Source organism: Otolemur garnettii, unplaced genomic scaffold, assembly GCF_000181295.1.
Source record: "Otolemur garnettii isolate 467f Iridium unplaced genomic scaffold, OtoGar3 scaffold00203, whole genome shotgun sequence".
Classification (NCBI taxonomy): Eukaryota; Metazoa; Chordata; class Mammalia; order Primates; family Galagidae; genus Otolemur; species Otolemur garnettii.
Genome location: NW_003852598.1, coordinates 1,983,152 through 2,005,963, shown reverse-complemented (window position 1 = coordinate 2,005,963; position 22,812 = coordinate 1,983,152). Strand labels below are relative to the sequence as shown.

General features: G+C 38.5%; 1 protein-coding gene across 8 annotated transcripts in view; it reads right to left on the bottom strand.

Annotated features, from left to right (window-relative positions):
- CTNNA2 (catenin alpha 2) overlaps positions 1–22,812 on the bottom strand; it is a 1,095,877-nt gene that overhangs the window by 81,067 nt on the left and 991,998 nt on the right. For 7 of the 8 annotated variants that reach the window (XM_012812356.1, XM_003801234.2, XM_003801236.2 and 4 more), the window contains 3 exons: positions 19,851–19,943; positions 19,062–19,218; positions 7,865–8,065 (listed from right to left, as the gene is read on the bottom strand). In XM_012812356.1, coding sequence (XP_012667810.1) covers positions 7,865–8,065; positions 19,062–19,218; positions 19,851–19,943 — 451 coding nt within the window. The remainder of the gene's footprint in view (positions 1–7,864; positions 8,066–19,061; positions 19,219–19,850; positions 19,944–22,812) is intronic. The other variant, XM_023507760.1, reaches the window with a different exon arrangement.

Sequence of the window (22,812 nt, the reverse complement as noted above, 5' to 3'; positions counted from 1 at the left end):
GTATGTTACTTTCTCTTAATTTATATTTTTCTTTTTTTTTTTTTTTTTGTCTTTTTGAAATGAATAGAACATACGGTACATATTTTCTCCACCTTTTTTTAACCTAACAATATGTCTGGAGATTATATGGTGAGTTAGTCCCCATTCCATTTTAACCTACATAGTGATCCATTGTGTGACTGCACCATAATTTAATCAACCAGTACCCTAGGGTTAGATATTTGTTTCTTTCCAGTCTATAATCTTGTAATAATCTTCTACTAGCAAAAATAAATAAATAAAAACACATATACATATCTGAAGAACAGATCTTTTTAAAGAATGAAATTACTTTCCCAATAGTAAATGATAATGTTCCTTTGAGAGAGAATATCAAATTTCTTCCACTTTATACATCTACCAAAATATAAGACTATATATTATATTGCTTCATTCTTGATAATAGAATATGTGGTAGAACTTTTGGATTTTTTGTCATTCTGGTAGGTAATGATTTGCCTGTGTAATTTCAAATTTGACTATCTTATCATGAAAACAGTCAAACAGCTTCTCATTTGGTTAAGAACCATTTATATTTCCATATTGAAAACTATATGGTTAAAGTTGTATATTCTGAGTGATTCTTGAGCCTTTCATGCAGATAGAGCAGGGCCAGTGTGGACTGTAGAATGTGTTATTCACAAACAACTAGTGCAGAAAAAATATTTCTTGTTTCTGTACGGTCAGGGCTTTCTGAGCAAAAATTACTGGTAGCCTGGTTCAGAGGATGACTCAATAGCAGTCCTAAAATAGTGAAATAACCTGGGAGAGATTTATAGGCTTCTCTCCACAGAGATATGTTTACATTTCAAAGGAGGATAAAACTAAGAGCTGTTCATTTGCTTTCCAAAAAGTTATTCTTCTACTTGTTTACATTAAAGAGAAAGGGTCTCTCTCCTTCCCTAAGGAGAGGAGGGTGCCCATGAGCACTAATTCCTACATAAGCTCTCAGGTTCAAAATCTTGTGGTTTCTCACCTGTAGTATGGGCCTCTTCTGTATGTGCAGAATTTACCTGCCCTCATCACACTGCTCTGAGAGGGAGGACGGAACATAGAGATCTGGTGTGGTTACTGATGTAGGTAATAAGTTTGTTCTCTGAGCCAGAAACTTTGCATTTGCTTTTAGGATAAAATATAGATATCAGAAACTTATCAGGTCCCCACATTACCTAGAATATGTAGGTATCAATCATATCCAAATGTGTGAGATAAGTACACATTGTCTATTTAAGGGCTAAGTGAGATTTCCTTGTCATTCTTCTCACACCTGTAAATACTTCCCACCACTATGAATACTACAACCACTGCCATTTCCTCCACATCTTCATAGTTTTGATTCTTCAGAAAGAAATAAAATACTTTACACTAATAGAGTTATATCAAAATATGTTTAAAATAAGATGTCTAGGCTGAACAATCTTGGTTATTATAGATTCTGTCAAAATTCATTAGTCTTATTATCTAATTTTATGGTCAGCCATGAGTAATAGCTTACACTGTAGATAGCCCTTCCTATGGATAATACCTAAATCTTACCCATCTCCCTTTCCCCGCAACATCCAGCCATAGGGATAGGTAGGTCACCTGACACTGTCCTAAAACTATTCTGCTAGCAACAGAAATCTGTCCAAGTAAAGGAAGCACACTCCAAACAGCTCATCAGACTGCTTTCCTTCCTACTTTTTGTATATCAAAGAAGAACAATCTATTAATCTGGTCTTGCACTGTGAACCCAAGCCTGTTGGTGGACAGATTCTCTACTAAATTAATAATGATAAAATGTCTTAGTTTTTTTGTATTTAGTCAGTGCATACATTTTAGGCACTTACAGAAACACTTGCCTCAAGGAACTGACATTCTAGTTGTAAGCACAGCCATTTACACTGCATAGGGCATATTAAAGGTCAAAACTGGTAGAATCTTCTGTTTTCTCCAACAGAACTTAGGCTAGATCTTAAAGTCCAAGAAACAGACCTGAAGGAAGAGGAAGAGATGAAAACATTGCAAAGAGGAAAGAAGGGACAGTGTGGATATGTATAGCCCAGGAATAAGGAATGGAGCAGAGGGTTTACCCAGGAGATTCACGGGCAAGGATTGTCCCTGTGCAGCACAGCCACCAGGGAGGAAGGAACAGTGATGCATACATTCCATCTTTCTAAATATTGACCATTCTCAAATGACAAAACATTCAGGCAATGCAGGTGAGATCTGAGTCCCAGAGGCATCACTTAAATTGTTGAGGTCACAGTTTGTTGGTGCCCATGGAGTCACTGTGTTCTTCTGAGTCCTAACCTGGGCGTGTTCCATTGCACTCACTGCACTGCCCTAAGGTACCCTTCAATAAGATTTCCAGTTTGGATGCCTTCTATTTGCTGATCCTCTTAGATTTTCTAGATAAAATATAGAGACATGATGTATAAAGCTTCCCCTATTCTTACAAAATTTTAGGTTATAGAGCATAGAAATAAAAATTATATGTTGGTTTGGCCCACATATTCTCCAAAATTATGAAATTTTAATCTCTGCATACAGAGTACTCAACAACATAGAACCTTCATTTAAATATTCTTTTTTTTTTTTTTTTTTTTTTTTGCAAGGGGTCAATCGTGTCCCCCACACTGCCAAAGAAGGAATGTCTGGCAGAATCTCAAAGCTTTCTCAACCTAATTATGTTCACATTGCCACAAACTTGCATTAGCTATCAAATTTACACCATATAAATCATTCAGTGAAGAATGAGCTACTCCGTGCACACCTAAATATGATATCACGCAAAGTACTCCTGCCCTTCTCAGTCTTCTGCGTAACCTGACTTTGTAAATGGGATCTACGAGGATGGGTCTCCTCAAGCATGCGCGTGCTACCAAGCTGTTGGCAATCTGTTATAAATCAGGTTTTATTGAAGAGCCCATCAAATATGCCATATAAGTATTTAATGGGTCTGCAGTAGGTCCAATTTATTGTGTTTCCATCAGCCTATATTAGTTTTATAAAAAAATAAATAGGTAATTTTTTATATAATGCTGCCCTATAATCTTAGCATACTAATAATCTAGAAAATTTTCCTCCATTTAACTCAGCATTCGTGTCAAGATGAAAAGTGTTCTTATGCAAAGCACTGTCTTTACTGAGGAAAAAAAATATATTCATGGAAAATAAGCCACAGATGGTTTGGGCCGTCTTTGGATACCTCTCAATTTATAGCCCCTGAGCAGAGCAACCCCCAACCCGGTAGCCAGTCACGTGTTGAAACGGGGGCTGGCCTATGTTTGCTAACACGGTCAGCAGCAACATCTGGTTTAGTCAAGGCTTTCTGAGCATTTTGACCTTTCACGGATCTTTCTTTGTAATGTACTTCCACACCACTCCCTTCAGTATATGTAAAATGGAGTATGTAGGCTCTACTTGCCGTGTTCAAACTGGTCCCTATTGGGATAATTGTTTTGCTTTAGAGCAGTGAAGCTCAGTGGGTATTGTTTTGCCCAACCCATCCCACCCTCCCCCCACCAAGGAGATCCTGCGATGTTTAAAGATATTTTTGGTTATCACATCTTTGTGCGAGATAGGGAAGATACACTACACATGTCTAGTGAATGAAGGCAGGGATGTTGCTAAGTGTCCTATAGTGGACAGTACAGCCCCACCCCTCTTTACCAAGAAAATACTCAGACCAAAGTCAATTGTGCAGAGTTGAGAACCTCTGGCTTAGGATCTTAAATCTAACCACTTGTTTTGGGGGAGTGAGGGGAGAACTGGGTGGAACCTAGTAGGTATGGCAAGATATAGATTCATATAGAAAAGTAACCAATTCAATATGGCTCTAATATACATATATATTTGTTTTTATCAGAAAAGCTTTGCCCCCAGAACAGATTTGGGAACCAGCAATATGCACAGAAGTCTTTATTTTGAGGATGTCTATCTTCTTAGCACAGCCCAGCACTGACACTGGGACCAATCCATTTTAGACAATATACAGAGCCAACACAACTGTGCAATCATAATCACGGAACTGATCTGCGGTCTTTCTCAAACTCCATATGTCCAGTCTGTGGGAGAACCTTTTCCAGCAATTCAAATTAGCAATCAGTGAGTTAACAGCTAAAATTTTTCTTTCATTTCTTTGGCAACTTCTTTAGTTATTCCTAAAGAACATTGTTCCTGTTTAAAAAAGACCAGTCTCTAAATTCCTTTGCTTAAATCAGTGGTTCTCAACCTTCCTAAGGTCTCCTAATGCTGTGACCCTTTAATACAGTTCCTCATGTTGTGGTGACCCCCAACCATAAAATTACTTCATAACTATAATTTTGCTACTGTTATGAATCGTAATGTAAATATCTGATATGCAGGGTGTATTTTCATTGTTACAAAGGAGTTGTGACCCACAGGTTGAGAACCTCTGGCTTAAATGGTTAACAATGCTTATGTTTGCTATGAGCTCTCAACTAAACTCAACTGTATAGTAGCTCAACACTTACAGATAAATTAATTTTGTAGCCTTGCCTGTGACATTTTGTCCCCGCTAAGAGCTTGGATGAACTCGGGAAAGGTGGCCACACCTACTCCAGCAACAGATGGAATAAAATAAGAGTTGGACCATCGATGCTGCCCCTGGCAGCTCTTGGCCAAAAGGGAGAATTGCAAACTAAAATCTTAAGGCTCCCCTAACAGCTTACTAACTGTACCTGCACTTGACCAAGAGACTACCCTAAAACTAAATTGCCAGCCATAGAAAGGAGATCAGATATGTCTCATCATGCCCCTCCCTTCTTGGAGATATCCTTTGTAGCTCATTAATAGGCCTAAGGCTATGGAAAACAAACCTGCAGGCACTCAATTTATTTAACAAATATATGTCTGGTAGTTTGTGTCTGATTAACATACCCTTATCTCAACTCAATCCCAAAAGCATCCCAACTCAACTTTTCTGCTGACTCCTGGTCTATTAGACTAAGCCTAACTCTTTCAGCCAATTATCAACCAAAGAATCTTTAAACCCACCTATAATCTGTACATGCCTACTTTGAGGTGACCTACTTTTTAAGGCCAAACCAATGTATGCCTTCTATGTGTTGATTTATGACTTTACCCGTAATTCCTGTTCCCCTAAAATGAATAAAATCAAACTATAACCAGGCTGGGCATGGTGGCTCACACCTGTAATCCTAGCACTCTGGGAGGCTGAGGGGGGTGGATTGCCTGAGCTCACGAGTTTCAAGACCAGCCTGAGCCAGAGTGAGACCTTGTCTCTAAAAAATATCTAGAGGTTATGTCAGGCATCTATAGTCTCAGCTACCTGAGAAAGCTGAGGCTAGAGAATCGCTTACACCCAAGAGTTTGACAAAGGGTGACAAAGTAAGACTGTGTCTCCAAAAAAAAAAAATCAAACTCTAACCCAACCACAGTGAGTCCACTTGCTCAAGGCTTCTTGGGTATGACTTGGGCCCAAGGTCCTCAAATTTGGCTGAGAATAAACCCAAGGAAGAAAGGGAGGAAGGAGGGAGGGAGGGAGACCGGGAGGGAGGGAGACCGGGAGGGAGGGATGGAAGAGCAATTGTGAACAGAAAAGTATATTCCAGTTCTTAGGCCACTAACATCCACTTTTGCTTGACATGTATTCCTAATATTTTCTACTATGGTTGTATATTAACTGTCTCTTCTAATCTCTACCTGGTTACTTTTCTAGTTATCTTTAATTTATTCAGAAAAACAGAATCTAAATGTCTTGCTCATCTACTCAGCTCAATTAGGAATTGGATTTGGGCATCAAAATAAGGAAGGTACCTTTAGTTAAGTCTCTAGAGTGCCCAATAACCATGCAAGGAACAGCCGAGAGATTTTTAAAGCTTCTGAATCAGTAAGAGGAAAATCTTAATTAACAACAACAATCCAGGGTGGATGACTGTTTCATTGATTTTCTTTTTTAGCAGAAAAATCAACCAGAGAGCTATTTCAGAACTTTGGGTGAAAATTATGGTAAAATATTTTGATCAACTAAGCAACTGTCATTGCCTTTAGATTCTGACCCACTGGGTATCACTTCTATTATTAAAGCAGCCCAAGATACAATAAAAAAAAATTATAAAACATCTTTTGAACAGTGCCTGACTTCGTGGGAACAAAGTCCCATCTATCCATATTTGTGGCTGTCCCAATTGCTTGTATCACCACCCGAGCTCTGCCTCCGGTCAGAAACCCCCCACCCCACTCCTGATTAGTGGAAAAGTATCTTCTGTGAAACTGGTCCCTGGTGCCAAAAAGGTTGGGGACCACTAGGCTAGCAGCTGAGAACCACAAAATGTGAGATGGTCTTCAAAGTTAAAACAAAAACCTTCCCCTTAATTTGGAGAGTAACATGTTTTTTCTAACTCTTCCGAGTGAGGGAAGGTATCAAATATCTTGCTTTATGTTACTCTAGTGAACACAAAGGCCAAACCTACTTGAACAACTTCAACAACAGAAAGTGTTGAATCTCAGCTAGTTAAAATGTAGATATGTCTTACTGTTGTCGTCGTTCTTTCTAATAAGTCTGTAAGGAGCCACAATCTCTAGATGTTGACACTACACTATTCCTTTTCTGCTTATATTTCAGACAGAATGACCAATGCTTGTGTTTATAAGTTGGGTTTTTTGTTTTGTGGTTTTTTTTTTTTTTTTTTTTTTTTTTTGCTATTCCAGGCTAACAAATATCTACAGAAGTCTTTGTGAATAATCTCTTCCCTGTAGAAAGAAACATTTCTACCAACATGACTTATGCCGCAGAACTTGGAACACTGCTACATCTGACCTTTCAGAGGTATCTATTTTTAAAATGCCTAGTGGCATTCAAAGTTCACGTGCAAGCCCAAGAAGGCCCCTGTTAGGGGCTGAGAAGAGAGGCCTTTCTGAGCATACACATGACCCAATTCATTACTCATTAATAAGCCCATCTAATATGGACTTAAATTCTTTTTCTATCCCAGTCTTCTCTCATTCCCTGAACTATTTCTCTAGTTTATATATACGAATATGTAAGGCATAGAAATTAAGAAAATCTGAATCCAAAAATATTTATTAACAGCAAAGACTACAAAAAATAAGCCAGTCTTTGACACACTCTTTAAAGTTGTATATTCTTCTGTGAACTCAGCAGATTTTCTTCCATCCCAATGCACCTGAGAGCTCTGACAGGCTCCCCTGAGTAATCAGGTCTCACTATAGCAGTGAGTCCCCTGTGGGCGGCCACACACCCCTAGAGGAGGACACATAAAGCTCTCCTAGAAGGAAAGGGAATCTGCTAAAGTCTAATTCTTTTTCAGCAGCCACCATCTTCTTTCATTGAGCACTTTCTATCCACAAACTACTGAGAACCTGTATGCCTTCTACTGGCTGTGCACAATTCCTTCCAAACAATGCATGGAGCCGTGGCCTTTTAAGTTCCAGATTATAAGTTCCTATCACATCACCACTATTTTTTAGCCTGTGACCTCACCCTATCTCTTAGCCGATTCAAATCTCTACATTCTCATCTTTAATTCGAGATAACACAAATTTCTTCACCTACTACATAAAGTTCTTGTGAGAATCAAATATTATATGAAAACTATAAATATATACATGAAAAGAAATAAAGTTGTTGTTCTCCTAAAGTTATTCAAATTAAAACTCAAAACGCAAAGACCTTTACCTATTCCACCCCTTCCATGATTATGTGCAATTTAGAAGGACTATAGAACACGAGGAAACAGCTCTACTTGCATATGGAAATTAATCATGGCATTAATTAATCATGGAAATTAATCATGGCTACATTAACATTGTAACCAGCTCTAATGCCCATGCTTACCTGTCTCAGAAAGCAATTTTGTAGCTTCCAGCACTTTCTCAGTATAAACTCCAGCTTCGTAGTTCTCCATCTCTGCATTAATGATGTGTATGACTCGAGCGGCCCGGCCCCTGATGGCTCCTGCAGTCCGATCCAGAGTGTCTACATCACCCTCTTGGAGGGCGATCACACACTTGTTCACATCCTCCAAGATATGATTCTCTATGGGAAGGACATATGTACATTTAGATAACTTTCTATCACTCAGTACTTAACCAACCTAACATTGATTCAACAACTATCATGAGCCCTTGCCTTGGTCATCTCAATACATGCCTAATAACATTGAAATGATATTTAAAAGATTTAGTTTATAATTATGCCAGTGATTCTCAAAACTGAGCCTTAACCAGAGGGCTTGTAGCATCACATGGATTGCTGGGAGCCGCTCCTAGTCCCTGATTCAGTAGGTCTGGATTGGGGCCCAAGAAACTGAGTTGCTACCAAGTTCTCAGGTGATACTAACGCTACTGGTTTGGGACCATACTTTGAGGACCACTGACTTAAAGAATATCCTTTCCTTTGTTTAAAAGTTTGAGATTTGGCTCAGCGTCTGTGGCTCAAGTGGCTAAGGCACCAGCCACATACACCTAAGGTGGCGGGTTCGAATCCAGCCTGGGCCCGCCAAACAACAGTGATGGCTGCAACCAAAAAATAGCCAGGCATTGTGGTGGTTGCCTGTGGTCCCAGCTACTTGGGGGGCAGAGGCAGGAGACTCACTTGAGCCCAGGAATTGGAGGTTGCTGTGAGCTGTGATGACATGGCACTCTACCCAGGGGGACAGCTTGAGGCTCTGCCTCAAAAAAAAGAAAAAGTTTGAGACTTAAATTATGAGAGGGTCTTTTGGGGGTTCTTTGACAGCCACCATGAAGTCAGTCAGAAGTAAAACCATTTCTAAACATACCCAGAGTCAAAGCGTTGGGTGTATGTTTGTTTAATCATGTTTTTATTGAGCAAACATTTAAGGGAAAGTACAGAATAAACAATTATCACCCAGTTAGTCTTGAAAAGTCATGTCATATAACAGGAAAACTGATCAGGTAAAGAGGGTCACAGAATTTCCCATAATTAAAACACAATCTGGTCTTACAGCTGATTCCCCAGATCTGAGTCACAGTCAGCATTATTCTCACGTCACTGCCTAAAGCAGAAAACAAGCAGGCAATGGGGGGATGGCCTTCACTCTCCCTGACAGAGAACAGGATCTGGGCCCTATGGTTCACCAAGTGCCCAATTTTGTATTTCTCACATCCAATGTGGGCTCTATCTCTAATTACATCCCTTGAACATTCTTCAGAGGCAGAATTCTAAGGAAAGAGTAAAAAGTTTTGTGCTCTATGGAAAGAACAACAAAACTTGACCTTAAAACACACAAATTGTAATGGACTAAATGTTCATGCCCCCCTAAAATTTATATTGTAAAATCCTAACTCTCAAAACAATGATATTGAAAAGTAGAGATTTGGGGAAATAATTAGGTTATAAGAACTTTTTTTTTAACTTAATAAAAAAAGTTTTATTGGAATATAACTCACATACTACACAATTCATCCATTCAAAGTGTATAATTCAGTGAGTTTTAGTATGCTCACAGAACTGTACAGCCATAACCACAATTAACTATAGGATATTCGATCATCCCCAAGAGAAGCTAGAGATCCCTCAGTCAATCCGCTATGTGAGGTTATAGTGAAAAGACAAGGAGAAACCAGACCCTCCCTCACTACAGACCTTCATCCTGGACTTCTCAGCCTCTAGGACCAGCAGAAATAAATTTTATTGTGGATTATAAGCAATGCAGATTAAGATTTTGTTAAAGCAACCCAAACACGCTAAGACACAAACACATATAAACATATGTCCTTTAATAGAAATATAGCACAGATTTAAAAGTAGACTTAAGGAATCTATAAACTTTTTAAAATTGTAACTGCGAAATTCAATGAATCAATTATAAAAGACTAAAATAAATTAGTGCCTCCTTAATAAGCTTTTAGGGCTAATTCTAATTTTTAATTTCCAAAAGAAGGAAAGATAGGAGGGTACCCAGAAAATCTGTCTTTCCTAGGGATCTCTCTTTCATTAAACTAAGCACTCAGAGGAAATATTTGTTCTTTTAGAACACTGGGTAGAAAAATCGCTAAGTATAATTGACTTTTCAAAAAGAACATCCATTTTTAACCTATATGATTCCCAAGCCGTTATGGATTTATGCTTTCTATATTCTATAATTCTATAATTTCAACTGTACATTAGACAATAAAGCAGAATAATGAAATGTTTAAGTTTTAATATTCAGATTTCTTAAACTCAAAAAGTAGTTGATGTTGATATTTTCTGGAGTAAAATCGAAAAAAAAACAGCTATATGTGAACATATATATTTATGAAGTCTTCACTTTGGTTAAGAAAGCTCTAAAAGCCATCCATTCATGAGATCTTGGATCGTATCACATGAACTCACCTGGAAGGACACTTCAGAAAAAGATCCCTTCAAAGGAAATGTGGTTTGTGACTGCAAATACTAAAGTCTGATTCAAATGAGCTTCTCTTACCATCCTGCTGGATTTCCTGAGATAACTAAAATGTGTCCTGGCCCTTGAAAGAGAGCAACTAAAGGGTCTTCGTGTCAAAAACATGGGTTCAGCTGCTATTTTCTTTGAATTACAAAGTAGGATAAGGCATAGCTGTTTCCCCGTCATAGTTGAAAGATGGTATTTGAGTTGAATGCAAAAGAGTGAGAAATCTTTTAATTATATTAGATAGTAATCTCTCTGAAGCTAATAAAAATTAAGTTCTTAGAAGCCCACTCATCACCCAATATATTAAAATGATAGCTTAAAAAAATAAAACACCTATTTCCCAAAGTGAAAATACATAATTAGGAGGCAGAAAAAAAAGGATATGTTTTTATGGATACAATTACCTATTTGCAGGAAACTAACATAGGCCCAAAATCCACAGTAACAAAAGGATGGTTTTTAATTACTCAAATCAACAGATTTGTTAAAAGTTAGTGGGGTTAATTAAATTGTGTGAATAAAGTATCGACTGTACAATAACTGACTAATATTTATGAAATTTTTAAGCATTAAGATACAGCCACGCACTGTATAACATTGTAGTCAACAACAAACCACATATATGACTAGCAGTCCCATAGGACTGTACATTTTGATGTACTTTTTTTTCTTTAGATTTATGAATGTTTACCATTGTGTTCCAATTGCATACAGCGTTCAGTACAGTAACATGCTGTATAGGTTAATAGGCTAAGAGCAACAGGGTAGACCATATGGCTGAGATGTGCAGTAGGCTATAGGCTATATACCATTAGGTTTTTGCAAGTAAACTCTATGTTTGTCCAACAACAAAGTCACCTACAGACTCATTGCTCAGAGCATATCTCTATTAAGTGACACATGACTTCAGTTTACTCAGTGTTTCTCAACTTTCCCTAATTAAGTTCCCATTTTATTGGAAAAACAAATCACAATTCTCTTGTGATAGTAGTTATATGGATGAATGGTATACATGCGAAAGCTACAATGGTTCAGAATGTTTTAAAATTTGCAATTTATTAGATACCAACAATGTATAGGCATAGGCAGATCTTGTTTTATTGTGCTTCACTTTATTACACTTCAGATTATTTTAACAAAATTGAAAGTTTGTGACCATCTTGGGTCCGGGAAGTCTACTGGTGCCATTTTTCTCAGAGCATATGCTCACTTCATGTATCTGCATCACATTTTGATGATTCTAATATTGCACATTTTAAAAAATTATTATACATGTTGTGGTGACCTGTAATCAGTGATATTCCATGTTGCTACTGTAATCATTCTGGGGAGCCACAAACCATGCACCTGTAAAGCGGCAAACTTAATAGATGTACATATTCAGACTGCTCCACCAGAAGCTGTTCCCCTGTTCCTTGCTCTCTTCCTTGGGTCTCCCTGTTCCTTGAGACACAACAATATTAAAATAAGGTCAATAAATGATCAATGACCTCTAAGGGTTCAAGTGAAAGAATCACATACCTCTCACTTTACATCAAACTCTAGAAATGAGGACATGTCACAATTCAAGAGAAGCCAAAACTAGCCTTCTTTAGATAAGCACTGAGGCAAGTTATGAATGCAAAGGAAACATTCTTAAAGCAAATTAAAAGTGATACTCTAGTGACCACCCCCACCAAGGATATGAAAGTGAAACAACTCTCTTGCCGATGTGGAGAACATTTAAGTAGTCCAGATAGAAGATCAAATAGTCCACAACATTTCCTTAAGCCAAAGCCTAATCCAAGACAAGGCCCTACTTCCCTTCAATTCAAAGAAGGCTGAGATAGGTGAAGCAACTATAAAAGAAAAGTTTGAAAGCTAACAAAAGTTGGCTTGTAAGGTTTAAGGAAAGAAACCACCTTCATAACAAAAATACAAAATTAAGCACCAAGTGCTGATGTAGAAGCTGGGAAAATGATCCAGAAGATTAAGCAAAAATCATTGATGAAGGTGACTACATTAAACAGATTTTTCAATCAGGCTTTCAAACAGGCTTTTATTGAAAAGAAAATGCCACCTAAGACTTGTGTAGCTGGAAAGAGGAACTTAATGCCTGGTATTAAAGTTTCAAAGGACAGGCTGATTCTCTTGTTAGGGGCTAATGCAGATGGTGACTAAGTAGAGGCCAGGCTCGTTACCATTCTGAAAATCCTAAGGCCCTTCACAAACCTGTTAAATCTACTGCCTGTGCTCAATATATGGAAAAACAATATGATAGCACATCAGTTGATAGCATGGTTTACTTGACATTTCAAGCCCGCTGTTGGGACCTACTTCCCAGAAAATTTTTAAAAGATTTCTTTTAAAATATTACTGCTCATTGACAATACTGCTAGTTACCCCTCACCTAAGAGCTCTGATGGAGATATACAAGGAGAATAATATTTCTATAACTGCTAACACAACATCCTTTCTGCAACCCATGAATCAAGAAGTAATTTTGACTTTTGAGTCTTATTTAGAAAATACATTTCATAATGCTATAGCTTAAATAGGTAGTGATTCCTCTGATGGCATCAGAGCAAAGTACATTAAAAACCTTTTGGAAAGAATTTACCATTCTAGATGCCATTAAGAACATCCACGATTGATTCATGGGAAAAGGGCAAAATATCCACAGTAAGAGGAATCTGGAAGAAATTGACACCAATCCTGATAACACTGAGGGCTTAAGAGTTCAGTGAAGGGTGGCGCCTATGGCTCAAAAGGGTAGGGTGCTGGCCCCTTATGCCAGAGGTGGTGGGTTCAAACCCAGCCCCAGCCAAAAGCTGCAAAAAAAAAAAAAAAAAAGAATTCAGTGGAAAAAGTAAATGAAGATGCAGTGGAAATAGAAAGAACTAGAATTACAAATGGAGGGGCTGAAGGTGTGAAGAAACTGCTGCTATCTCTAGGTAAAACTAGAATGAATGAGGAGTTGTTTAAGTTTCTTGAGATGGAACCTACTTCTGGTGAAGCTGTGTGGATGTTGCTGAAATGACAAAGGATTCAGAATACTGCCAAAACTTAGTTGATAAAACACCGGCAGGTTCTAGCGATTGACTCCAATATTGAAAGAAGTTTTACTGTGGGTAAAATGTTGTCAGATAGCCTCACATGCTACAAGAAAAATATTTTGTGGAAGGAAGAGTCCATCAATGTGGCCAACTTAATTTTTCTTTTATTTTAAGAAATTTCCACAGCCACCCCAACTTTCAGCAACCACCATGTCCATCAGTCCACAGCCATCAACATGGAGGCAAGACCCTCCACCAGCAAAGAGATCATGACTCACTGGAAGTTTGGGATGACTTATTTTTTAGTAGTAGAGTATTTTTAATTAAGGTATGTACCTTTTTTTAATATACCATTACACTTAAGAGACCACAGGATAGGGCAAATATAACTTTTACATGTACTGGGAAACCATGTGGGTTTCCTTGGGGTTGCCTGGAACCAAACTTACAATATCTGAGACATGCCTGTATTCGACAAGGAGCTGTAGACATGAACATGGACTTTTTGTTAAATAATTATATGTTAATGTTTGGTGTCTATACAGATTCCTGGACTGTACATAATAACTTGACCCTTCTTACTCCCTGCACCTTCTGGTCTGGGGCCCACAGTCTACAGCAGTGGTTCTCAACCTTTGTAATGCCTCCTAATGCTGTGACCCTTTTATACAGTTCCTCATGTTGTGGTGATCCCAAGCATAAAATATTTTTCTTGCTACTTCACAACTGTAATTTTGCTACCATTATGAATCATAATGTAAATACCTGATATGTAGGATGTATTTTCATTGTTATAAAGGGGTTGCGACCCACAGATTGAGGACCACTGGTCTAGAAGCACACTGGTCTAGATATGTCAATTATTTGAAGAGGAGTGAAGGTGGGGGTGGCTTGTTCTCACCTAAGGCTGCAATGTAAGGATTTATGGCACACTTTCTGGGGGAGGGGTACAATTACAATAGGGACTTTACCTACCAAGTGCAAATATTGTAACCTAATCATTTGTGCCTGCATGTTAATCTTAAATTTTTAAATAAAATTTGAATTAAAAAAAATGTTAAAGTCTTGAAGCACACTGGTTTAGTATATATCAATAATTTGAAGCAGAATCCACACTGGATTACATTTGTATTCCTGACAGTGTCATACAAACAGGCAAAGACAGGGAATGAATATGTCCACTAAAGAGGAGCAGTCAATTAAACATCTCTATCCTAAGGGATTTTGAAGATAAAGAAGTCATGAAGTAAGGAGATAGAGAAATGTTGTTCTGACTGAAAAAAGATTGAGGCGAAGGTAACAGTAAAAAATACCTATATTCCAGAGATTACTCCATTGTTCGGAAAAACTGACCAGGTATTTAGGGTGGCACACTTTGATATCAAATGTGGTATTTAATAATAATAATAAATGTTTAAATGTAACATATGTTGTGGTAAACATGCCTAAATTTTTGCAATATTATATAGTAAAAGATATAATTTTATTTTGAAAATTAATGACAAAACTTGATTATTATAAACTGCATGGCAAGTTTCTAGATTTGAGCAAGTTCATTTTGTGAATGTTGAAGGGAAAACAACTTGAGGCCACAGAGTTTAAAAAGAAAAAAAAAACACAAAAAGCAAACAAAATAGAACTCCTGGATATTGTGGGATCAATTTAATGGCTTTTTTAGATCTTAGATTTCTACTGTTTTGTGAGCCAAACCAAAGAATTAAACTGTCACATGATTAATGCCAAGATACTCATTTTGAAACACTATTACAAATGGTATGTTTTGCACAGTAGGAAAAGTTTAAATGTTCTAACATAGCCATTTCCCTTTTTTATGATCCCAGGCCACATCTGAAAATTGGTTTTTCTCCTATAATGTTAATAGCTAGCATCATTGCTACCCAAACTTGTTGCATTTCATACGGACCAACTAAATATTCAGATACACAAGTTCAGGTAGCATTAAAAACAAACAAACAAACAATACTATAGTCTTTTAAAAACAAAGATCTGTTTTTATTGTTTTTTAAATAGATTTTCCTGCCAGAATAGATATTCCTCTAAGAGGAAACTGATACATAAAATGCCACTAATGCCATTTCAAAATATCTCCTGGGCCAAACTTGCAATTTACTGATGCAAATGTTTAGCTCCCTCTTGGAAAGAAGATGAGAAGTAGTTTCCCCAACTATTGAGCTGTGTCCACAGCCTACCAGCAAGACAGAATGGGCTATGTCATTATTTATTAAACCCCATTTGGGGAAAGGTGCCTGCTGCTCCCTACCAAGCTGGCTCCCTGACAGTGGCTGTTCATCCTCCTGTGATGACTGTGGCACTTGTACCACTGGGGTCGCACCACATGGTGTTGTCAGTGGAAACCAAAGCCTTTTCTCATTGCAGGTGTGATGAGATGCACAAAGGAACGGTTGGTCGGGAGAAAGGGAACAAAGAGTCAAGGCTGGGGGTGGGGTTGTGCAAGGAGGTTAAGAAAACCATTGCACCACTGAAGTCGGAGACAAGATCTCATTATGCTTCTCCCCATCCTCCAAAATTTTTGTACATGCATTTGTTGGCATTAGGGCCTATGCCTAAGATGCTCCTCGCACCAGAATGTTGCCATAAGGGTCTCACGGAAAAGCGATGTTGCAGAGAATAAGCATGCTTATCGAAATTGTGTTTTAAATAAAGGTGACCATCTGCTCACTCAGGCAAAATGGCGAGCCTTCTTCATTTACGGTTGGTTTATATAGGGACTTTTGTACATGCGCACTATACAGCAATGACCTCATTAATATTCATTACAATCCCTTTGCACATGCGCACTGGGCATCAATGACTTCCTTAATCCATTTAAACATCTTATGACCACCCGCCCTGTAAAGTAGCTCCTCCCTGGTAATCTGATAATCCACTCAACATACACTTTTAAGCATAATCCTTTTAACATAACTGGGTTTAACATAACTTAATGAAAAACATGTTGTCAGTTATTGCTTTCTTTGTTCTTATCTGATGAAGCCTGAGTCTACCAGGGAAAAAGATGATTTGAATGTCTGTTCTACTGACCATGCCATTTGGAGGCAGTTACCTCAAATCTTTAAGCAAAGCATAGAGAAACTTCTTGGGCATACAGGAATTTGCATGCCAGCCTCTGCTCCCATGTAGGCCTTAAGTCAGGGGGTTTTTGCTGGAGACTTTTATAAGGAATTCTCAGGCTGGACTTCTCAAAAGCCTTTCATGAGCCCAGGTTTCATCTATGCCATTAGATACCTGTATACATTGGGTAAATTCCTCTTCTCTTGAGGTCCCCTAGCACATTACCATTCCCAGACCTGTCAGCAAGCAACCTTCATCACTTACCACAGATCGGGAAAAGTTACTGATGGGTATCTGGCCAGTTTTCCAAAGGGCTTTTTCATTGGCCTTATAAAGTCAACCTTAATTCCTTAACATAGTCTGGAAATGCTATTCTAGCCAAAGCCTTGGTCATGTTAGGCCCGCAACTAACCTGGCCATATGGGATTCTGCCTCAGTTCTCACAAGTATGCCTGCACAAAGTCTTTTCACTGCTCTCTCTCAAATGGCATTTTTGACCAGAGGCATGTAGGTGTTTTGCCTATATGCATTTTAAAAAAAGAAAAAGAAGTTGGGAAGTTTAAGTTCTAAAATTATTTCCCTCTGGAAAGGCAATATATGGGCAGTTCCTATTTATTTGTAGGTAGAAGGAGTTGCAGGAGATTTCCAGGGGCTCTCAGGATCACTGTGTGACATCTGAGATTGAAAGAGAAGGGCTCCTACCTCTTTTAGGAGACACCGTTGTTACCACGGTAAAAACTTACTAGATTCTAGGAAGTAGCCAAGTATGAATGGCCACCTTTCTGTTTACCACTACTCAAATCCCCCACATGGCTATCGAAATAAGGGTGCATTTTTTTTTTGAGTATCTTTTGCAATGTGAAGACTCAACTATCAGCGAAACAAACAAAAAGAGTGAAAAAGGAAAAACCAGAACAGCAGGCAGCATAAGCCCTTTCCTAGACATAAAAACATTGATGTGATAGTTCCTTTGACAAGTCATCAGAAACAAAGCACCTTGGCAATAAATAAGACAGCTTTCTGAGAGCGAGTAGAGATTAAAATGAGGGGAGAAGGGAGCTGAAATGAAGTGGAAATCACCAGAGAAGTCTCCTTTCTATCTTGACTTACTGAGAATTGCATAGCTTCCGAAAAGAAGATGACTGGGATTTGGACACCATCTCTGCCCAGTTACCTACCCACTCAATGACTCAATTTTCTCAAAGGGAGACTTAGAATACTAATACCCATTTTATGGAAGGTTGGTGAGAACTAAAGCAAACAGCAGAGAGTCAGGCAAATTACAGACACTGCACACAGGTTAGCTCATCTTTCTTATCTGCCTTGTCTCACCCTCCCTCTATCACTGAAAAATTGGCTTTTTGATTACCCATCAAATCTCCAGATTCAACTATGTTATTCTCAGATAAACCTTCAACATAAACCCATGGTGAGAATTCACTGACTGTGTCTTTATTAAAAAGAAACACTACAAGTAGAAACATTTTTGAAACATGATGGCTTCCCCCTAGGAATCACTTCCACACTGCCACACTCAGAGGTCCTGTCTGCCTGTTTCCCACTGGCAGTGACAAGAGCCCTTCCCTCTCGGGCTTCAGGCTGCCAAAAGCCAGCAGGGCTTCTGGGCTGGTGCTGCCTGAGCCAGCAGGTGTGAGTTCTACACATTTGTGAATAGAATCAGCACCTGGCCAATTTGAATTTAAGGGTCATTTGGTTCTTTTAATGCCTCACAAAGGAGGCTGAGGTTTCCAGTGACCTCCTCTTCACAAAGATTCTTCCAAGTGAACTGAGCCAAATGCTTTTGGTCAAATACGCTTGGAAAAGGCCTGTATCCTGGCTGGTAGCCCAATCTTGAAACAGACTTGATGAGTCCCATCAAAGGTCAAATTGACTCCACAGTTATTCAAATCTACAAGCATCCTCCAGTCTAGCTTCATTTACAAAGAAAGATACAAGTTTGAGCAGAAACTAGTTCTATTTTCTTCCCCTCATTTCTTGAACACTACCTTATAGACACATGCTCAAAGACTTGATGGCTCCCAAGCACCTTCTAATGGGTAATATCTGTGACTTATATTCCAAACTGTCTTATCACAGATCCCCATTTATTGGAATGATGACCCACTAAACATAACCACATTGGAATATCTGATTGCCTGTTTTTAAGACACAAACCATGTGGATTAGCATGGTCCTTTTTTACATAGAGGTTACAGATGTCTCAAAATGCCATCCTGCTTAAAAAGCTCCCAGAACTAAGAAGGCATTTGATCCACCTTAAATAATCTGTTTCCTTTCAGTGCCTTAACTTTGTGTCTTGAAATAAAGCACATAACAAAAATAATTTGAGAGGGTGCTATAATCACATTTGCAGAGCTGATTAAAAGCTCAGTGGGACAGGAAAGAAGTAGAAACACAGACCTGTGACACTCGCAAGGCAGTCCTTATCTCCTCCCTCTCACCCCAGTATTGTCCTGCAGCTCCCTTGGGAGGAGCTGGTGATGATCACCTGAGACAGAGAGGAAGTCATCCACCGAGGTGATGTCATCCACAGCCTCTGTTAGCACTCGCACCTGCTTCTCCCACTGGTCCTTGAAGACATCCATGTTATCCTGAGCAACTTTGCTCTGTGGCCGGGCAGCCAGTGTGAGAGCAGCATTGATGACCTGTTTGTTAGACCAGAAACAACCCAGGGACATGATGACCACACTCTTTTTTTTTTTTTTGACCACACCCTTTAAAGGAGAAACAAGCAGGTCAAAACCCTGGACTCCGTGGGTTCTATATATAAATGGTTGGTTTCTTAGCATTTAAAAGGACAATCAAAAAACATGGAAGCTAATGTAGCTTATCAGCTATCATTTGTTTTGTTTGCTTTGCTTCTCTTTTAAGACGTGATAAGTAGCCTTAGGTTTCAAAAAGTATTTACTTGACAAGTCCGAAACACTTGGAACAGAAGTGGAAGAAATATTACTCTTGCTTTCCACATGTGCAAGCTTACAATTTAGTTGTGGAGACAAGGTAAACAGATAGGGAGCATTTAAATAATACCCTAAAACAAAGAACAAAGTAAATAGGGGTAGAAGAGATGATAATCGCAGCAGTAATTTGAAAGACAACCACTAGAGTGGTTACAGATTTTTGTAAAAGGGAGAACTCAGAACAGCCTGTAAATAATGGCTGGTGTTTTCCAGGGAGAGGAAAACGCAAGGAAGGGAGGGACATGGGGGCTGGAGTGTAGAGGATCCTAAACACCGGGTGGCCAGAGGACTTTTCAAACAAAGTGAATGAGGCTTACCTGAGGACACAGGCTGTCAATCTGGGTGGCTGCCATCCGGACTAATTTCACCCCTTCCTCATTATTGGAGATGGAACAGGCCAAGTTGGCAACCTGTATTCAAGAGGATTGGAATGAAAGTCTCGTTGGGGAAATGGGAAAATATAGCATTGTGTGGCCTTCTACCTTCTCTGGAAACTCACTTCCAGGAGAATGCTTTGACAAATGAGGTAAGGGTAACCTTCAGTGTGGAAACAAATATTACTTTGTAAGCTAATTTAGGCATTTCTGTCAGAAGAACAGGGTATTTACAAAAAATTGTTTCCAGATCTCTGAAGTATATACAATGATGCATTTTTAACTGGGTTGTTTTGAACGGTTTTCCTGCGCAGACAGCCCTGATCTGTCCACACCCTCGAGCTTCCTAAGACTCATCAGGTAGAAAATCCTATGATCTTGGCCACATAGGTATTCAACTCTGACCAGGGAGAGAAATGCTACAGGCAATGCTTTGGACTTACAAGAAATGCATAGTAAGGTAAAAATTACAGTGCTCAGCCCAGTGAACCCCAGAGCTGCCCGAAGATGCCTGTCTACTAGTAACCAATCGCAATGCTTTTAGGGCACTGATTTTCAACCAGTATGCTGAGAAAAATTTTAAAGATCATTAATTAAATTATCACTGGTTAATGGACACCTTTATTTTAAGTGCGTTTGACATATATGTGAATGAAAATGAACTGGACTGAAAGATTGGGAGGGTGTTGTTTAAATTGTGAATTTATCTGCCTCAAAGAGCTATAAATACAGATCCACAAGTCAGGATCCAATTCTCACACACATATACATATATACACACACAGTGTTGCACACTCAAGTCCAGCACCCACAAACATATCAGACCCTACAGCAGTGATTTCCAACTGGCATACTGTGGCACACCAGTGTGGCATGACAGGATCTTAGGTGTTCTGCAAAAATTTTAAAGACCATTAATTATTTTCAGAGGAAGTTCAAAGCACAGTAAGTGTATTTTTTATTTTTTATTTTTTTGGATCAACATGATTTAAGTGGGCCATGGAAGCTTAACTCTAGGTTCAAGTATGCGATGAGATTTTTTAAAAAGTTGAAAAATACTGTTTTAGGGGCTGGGAAGATAGGAGAAATATGTAGAAAAGGCTTATATAAATTCAATAGGCAATGGTGGAGTAATCAACTGGAACAGGTTTAGTATGAAGATATTAAAATTTGATGTTTTAGAAATCTCATACCAGCCCAAACAGCTGAACCAAACATAAGTTTCCAAGTCAGGTGGTTGAACTTGTGTTATTCCTTCTCTTCAAGGAGTGAGTTGGTAATACAAAGGTAGACTGATTGGCCGAGGCCAACAGCACACGAAGCCACCATCAAAACACAGATCAGTCCTGCCAGGCTGGTTTCCACCAGACAGGAGAGTAGAGATCAGTACAGTTAAAGGAGAAGGACAGCCAGGGATGGGACTAAATGAGCAGGTAATGCCAGACAGAGGAGCCTCAAAGCCTCTCAACTGCCTGCCCTTCTATGTCCCAGTCACCTCTAGTCTCCAAACCCAGTCTGCTTTTCTATGGTTCCTTACTGCCCGAGGAGATCAAAATGCACTACCCACGTTCATAGTCCCTAGAGTGGAATAACCCTCAGTTAGGCAAGATAAAGTCATGGGGTGAGTACAGAACTACAGATCTGAGCCTCTACCATTAACTAACTATGTAAGTCACTTTAAATTTGGAGGACTGCTCTTTCTTGGCAGATAGGATGGGTTGATGGTGATAGTAGGAATACTTTTAAGATTGCTTTAATAAATTATTAGTGTGAAGAATCCTGTTTTGAAACTTTTAAGGAAGATGGAGGATGCATTATGCTTATTACAGTGAGACTGTCTATAGTGGTTCTCAACCTTCCTAATGCCATGATTCTTTAATACAGTTCTTCATGTTGTGGTGACCCCCAATCATAAAATTATTTTCATTGCAAAGGAAAGTTGAGAACCACTGGTAAGAGAAATTGCAGCTGAATTGGGTTCTAAAAACCATCATGTAGTTTTTCATATTGCATAGTTTAACTTTGATTCTTTAGATATTTTGAAATCTAATAGTGAAAATTAAGTGTGAAAAGACATATGCCTTCTTGGGCCTATTTACAGAAAGAATACTAAACCCCCAGGGGCATAAAGATTCTTAGAAATAGAGCAAAGACCAATGATGCTGGTCTCCTAATTTCAGTTCTTTTTGTTATATCACATTTTCTTTACTCCACATTGATTAATCTGTTAGAATATAAAATGAACTAGAATATAAAATATAAGTGCCTGATTCAATGTATGATACAGAATTGGTGCTTCATAGGTGTTTATTAAATGAACTAAACAACAGCTTTTAAATTTAGAACTTCTTATATACAGTAACTTGGAATGTACCCCGGATAAAAGATACTCTCTAAGATATAGTTGAGTTACACCTTTAATTTGGCTAGACAGTTTTACATTCTAGCAGATATTCACCAGCTCTATGCTATTAAACAATAGTCCCTACATTCCGGTTCGTGGTATGAATCTAGAATGGAGTGATGCAGTGTCCCCTCATAGTAGCATAAGATTAAAAAAAGAAGAAAAGGAAAAGAAAAAAATCAGGCTAATATGAGAATTTCTCAGAAAAATGGGAAGATACAAGTTTTTAAAGTTCTGTTTTTTTAATCTTCAATTAAGTTGTTTTAATATCTCCTTTTGAACGACCTTTCATTCTATGAAGTGGTGATAATTTTAGATGGCTTTGCTCTTTACTATCTTTGCTTGGTATGAGAAACTTGAGATCACACTTCTGCAAACAATGAACAATTGCTAAAGAGTTTAGTACAACAACAGTATAAAAACTTAAATGCCCCAGGAATCCAAGGCTTCAGATAATATTTTCTTGCATCTTTAATAAAAAAAGAAAGAAAATGGCCAGGC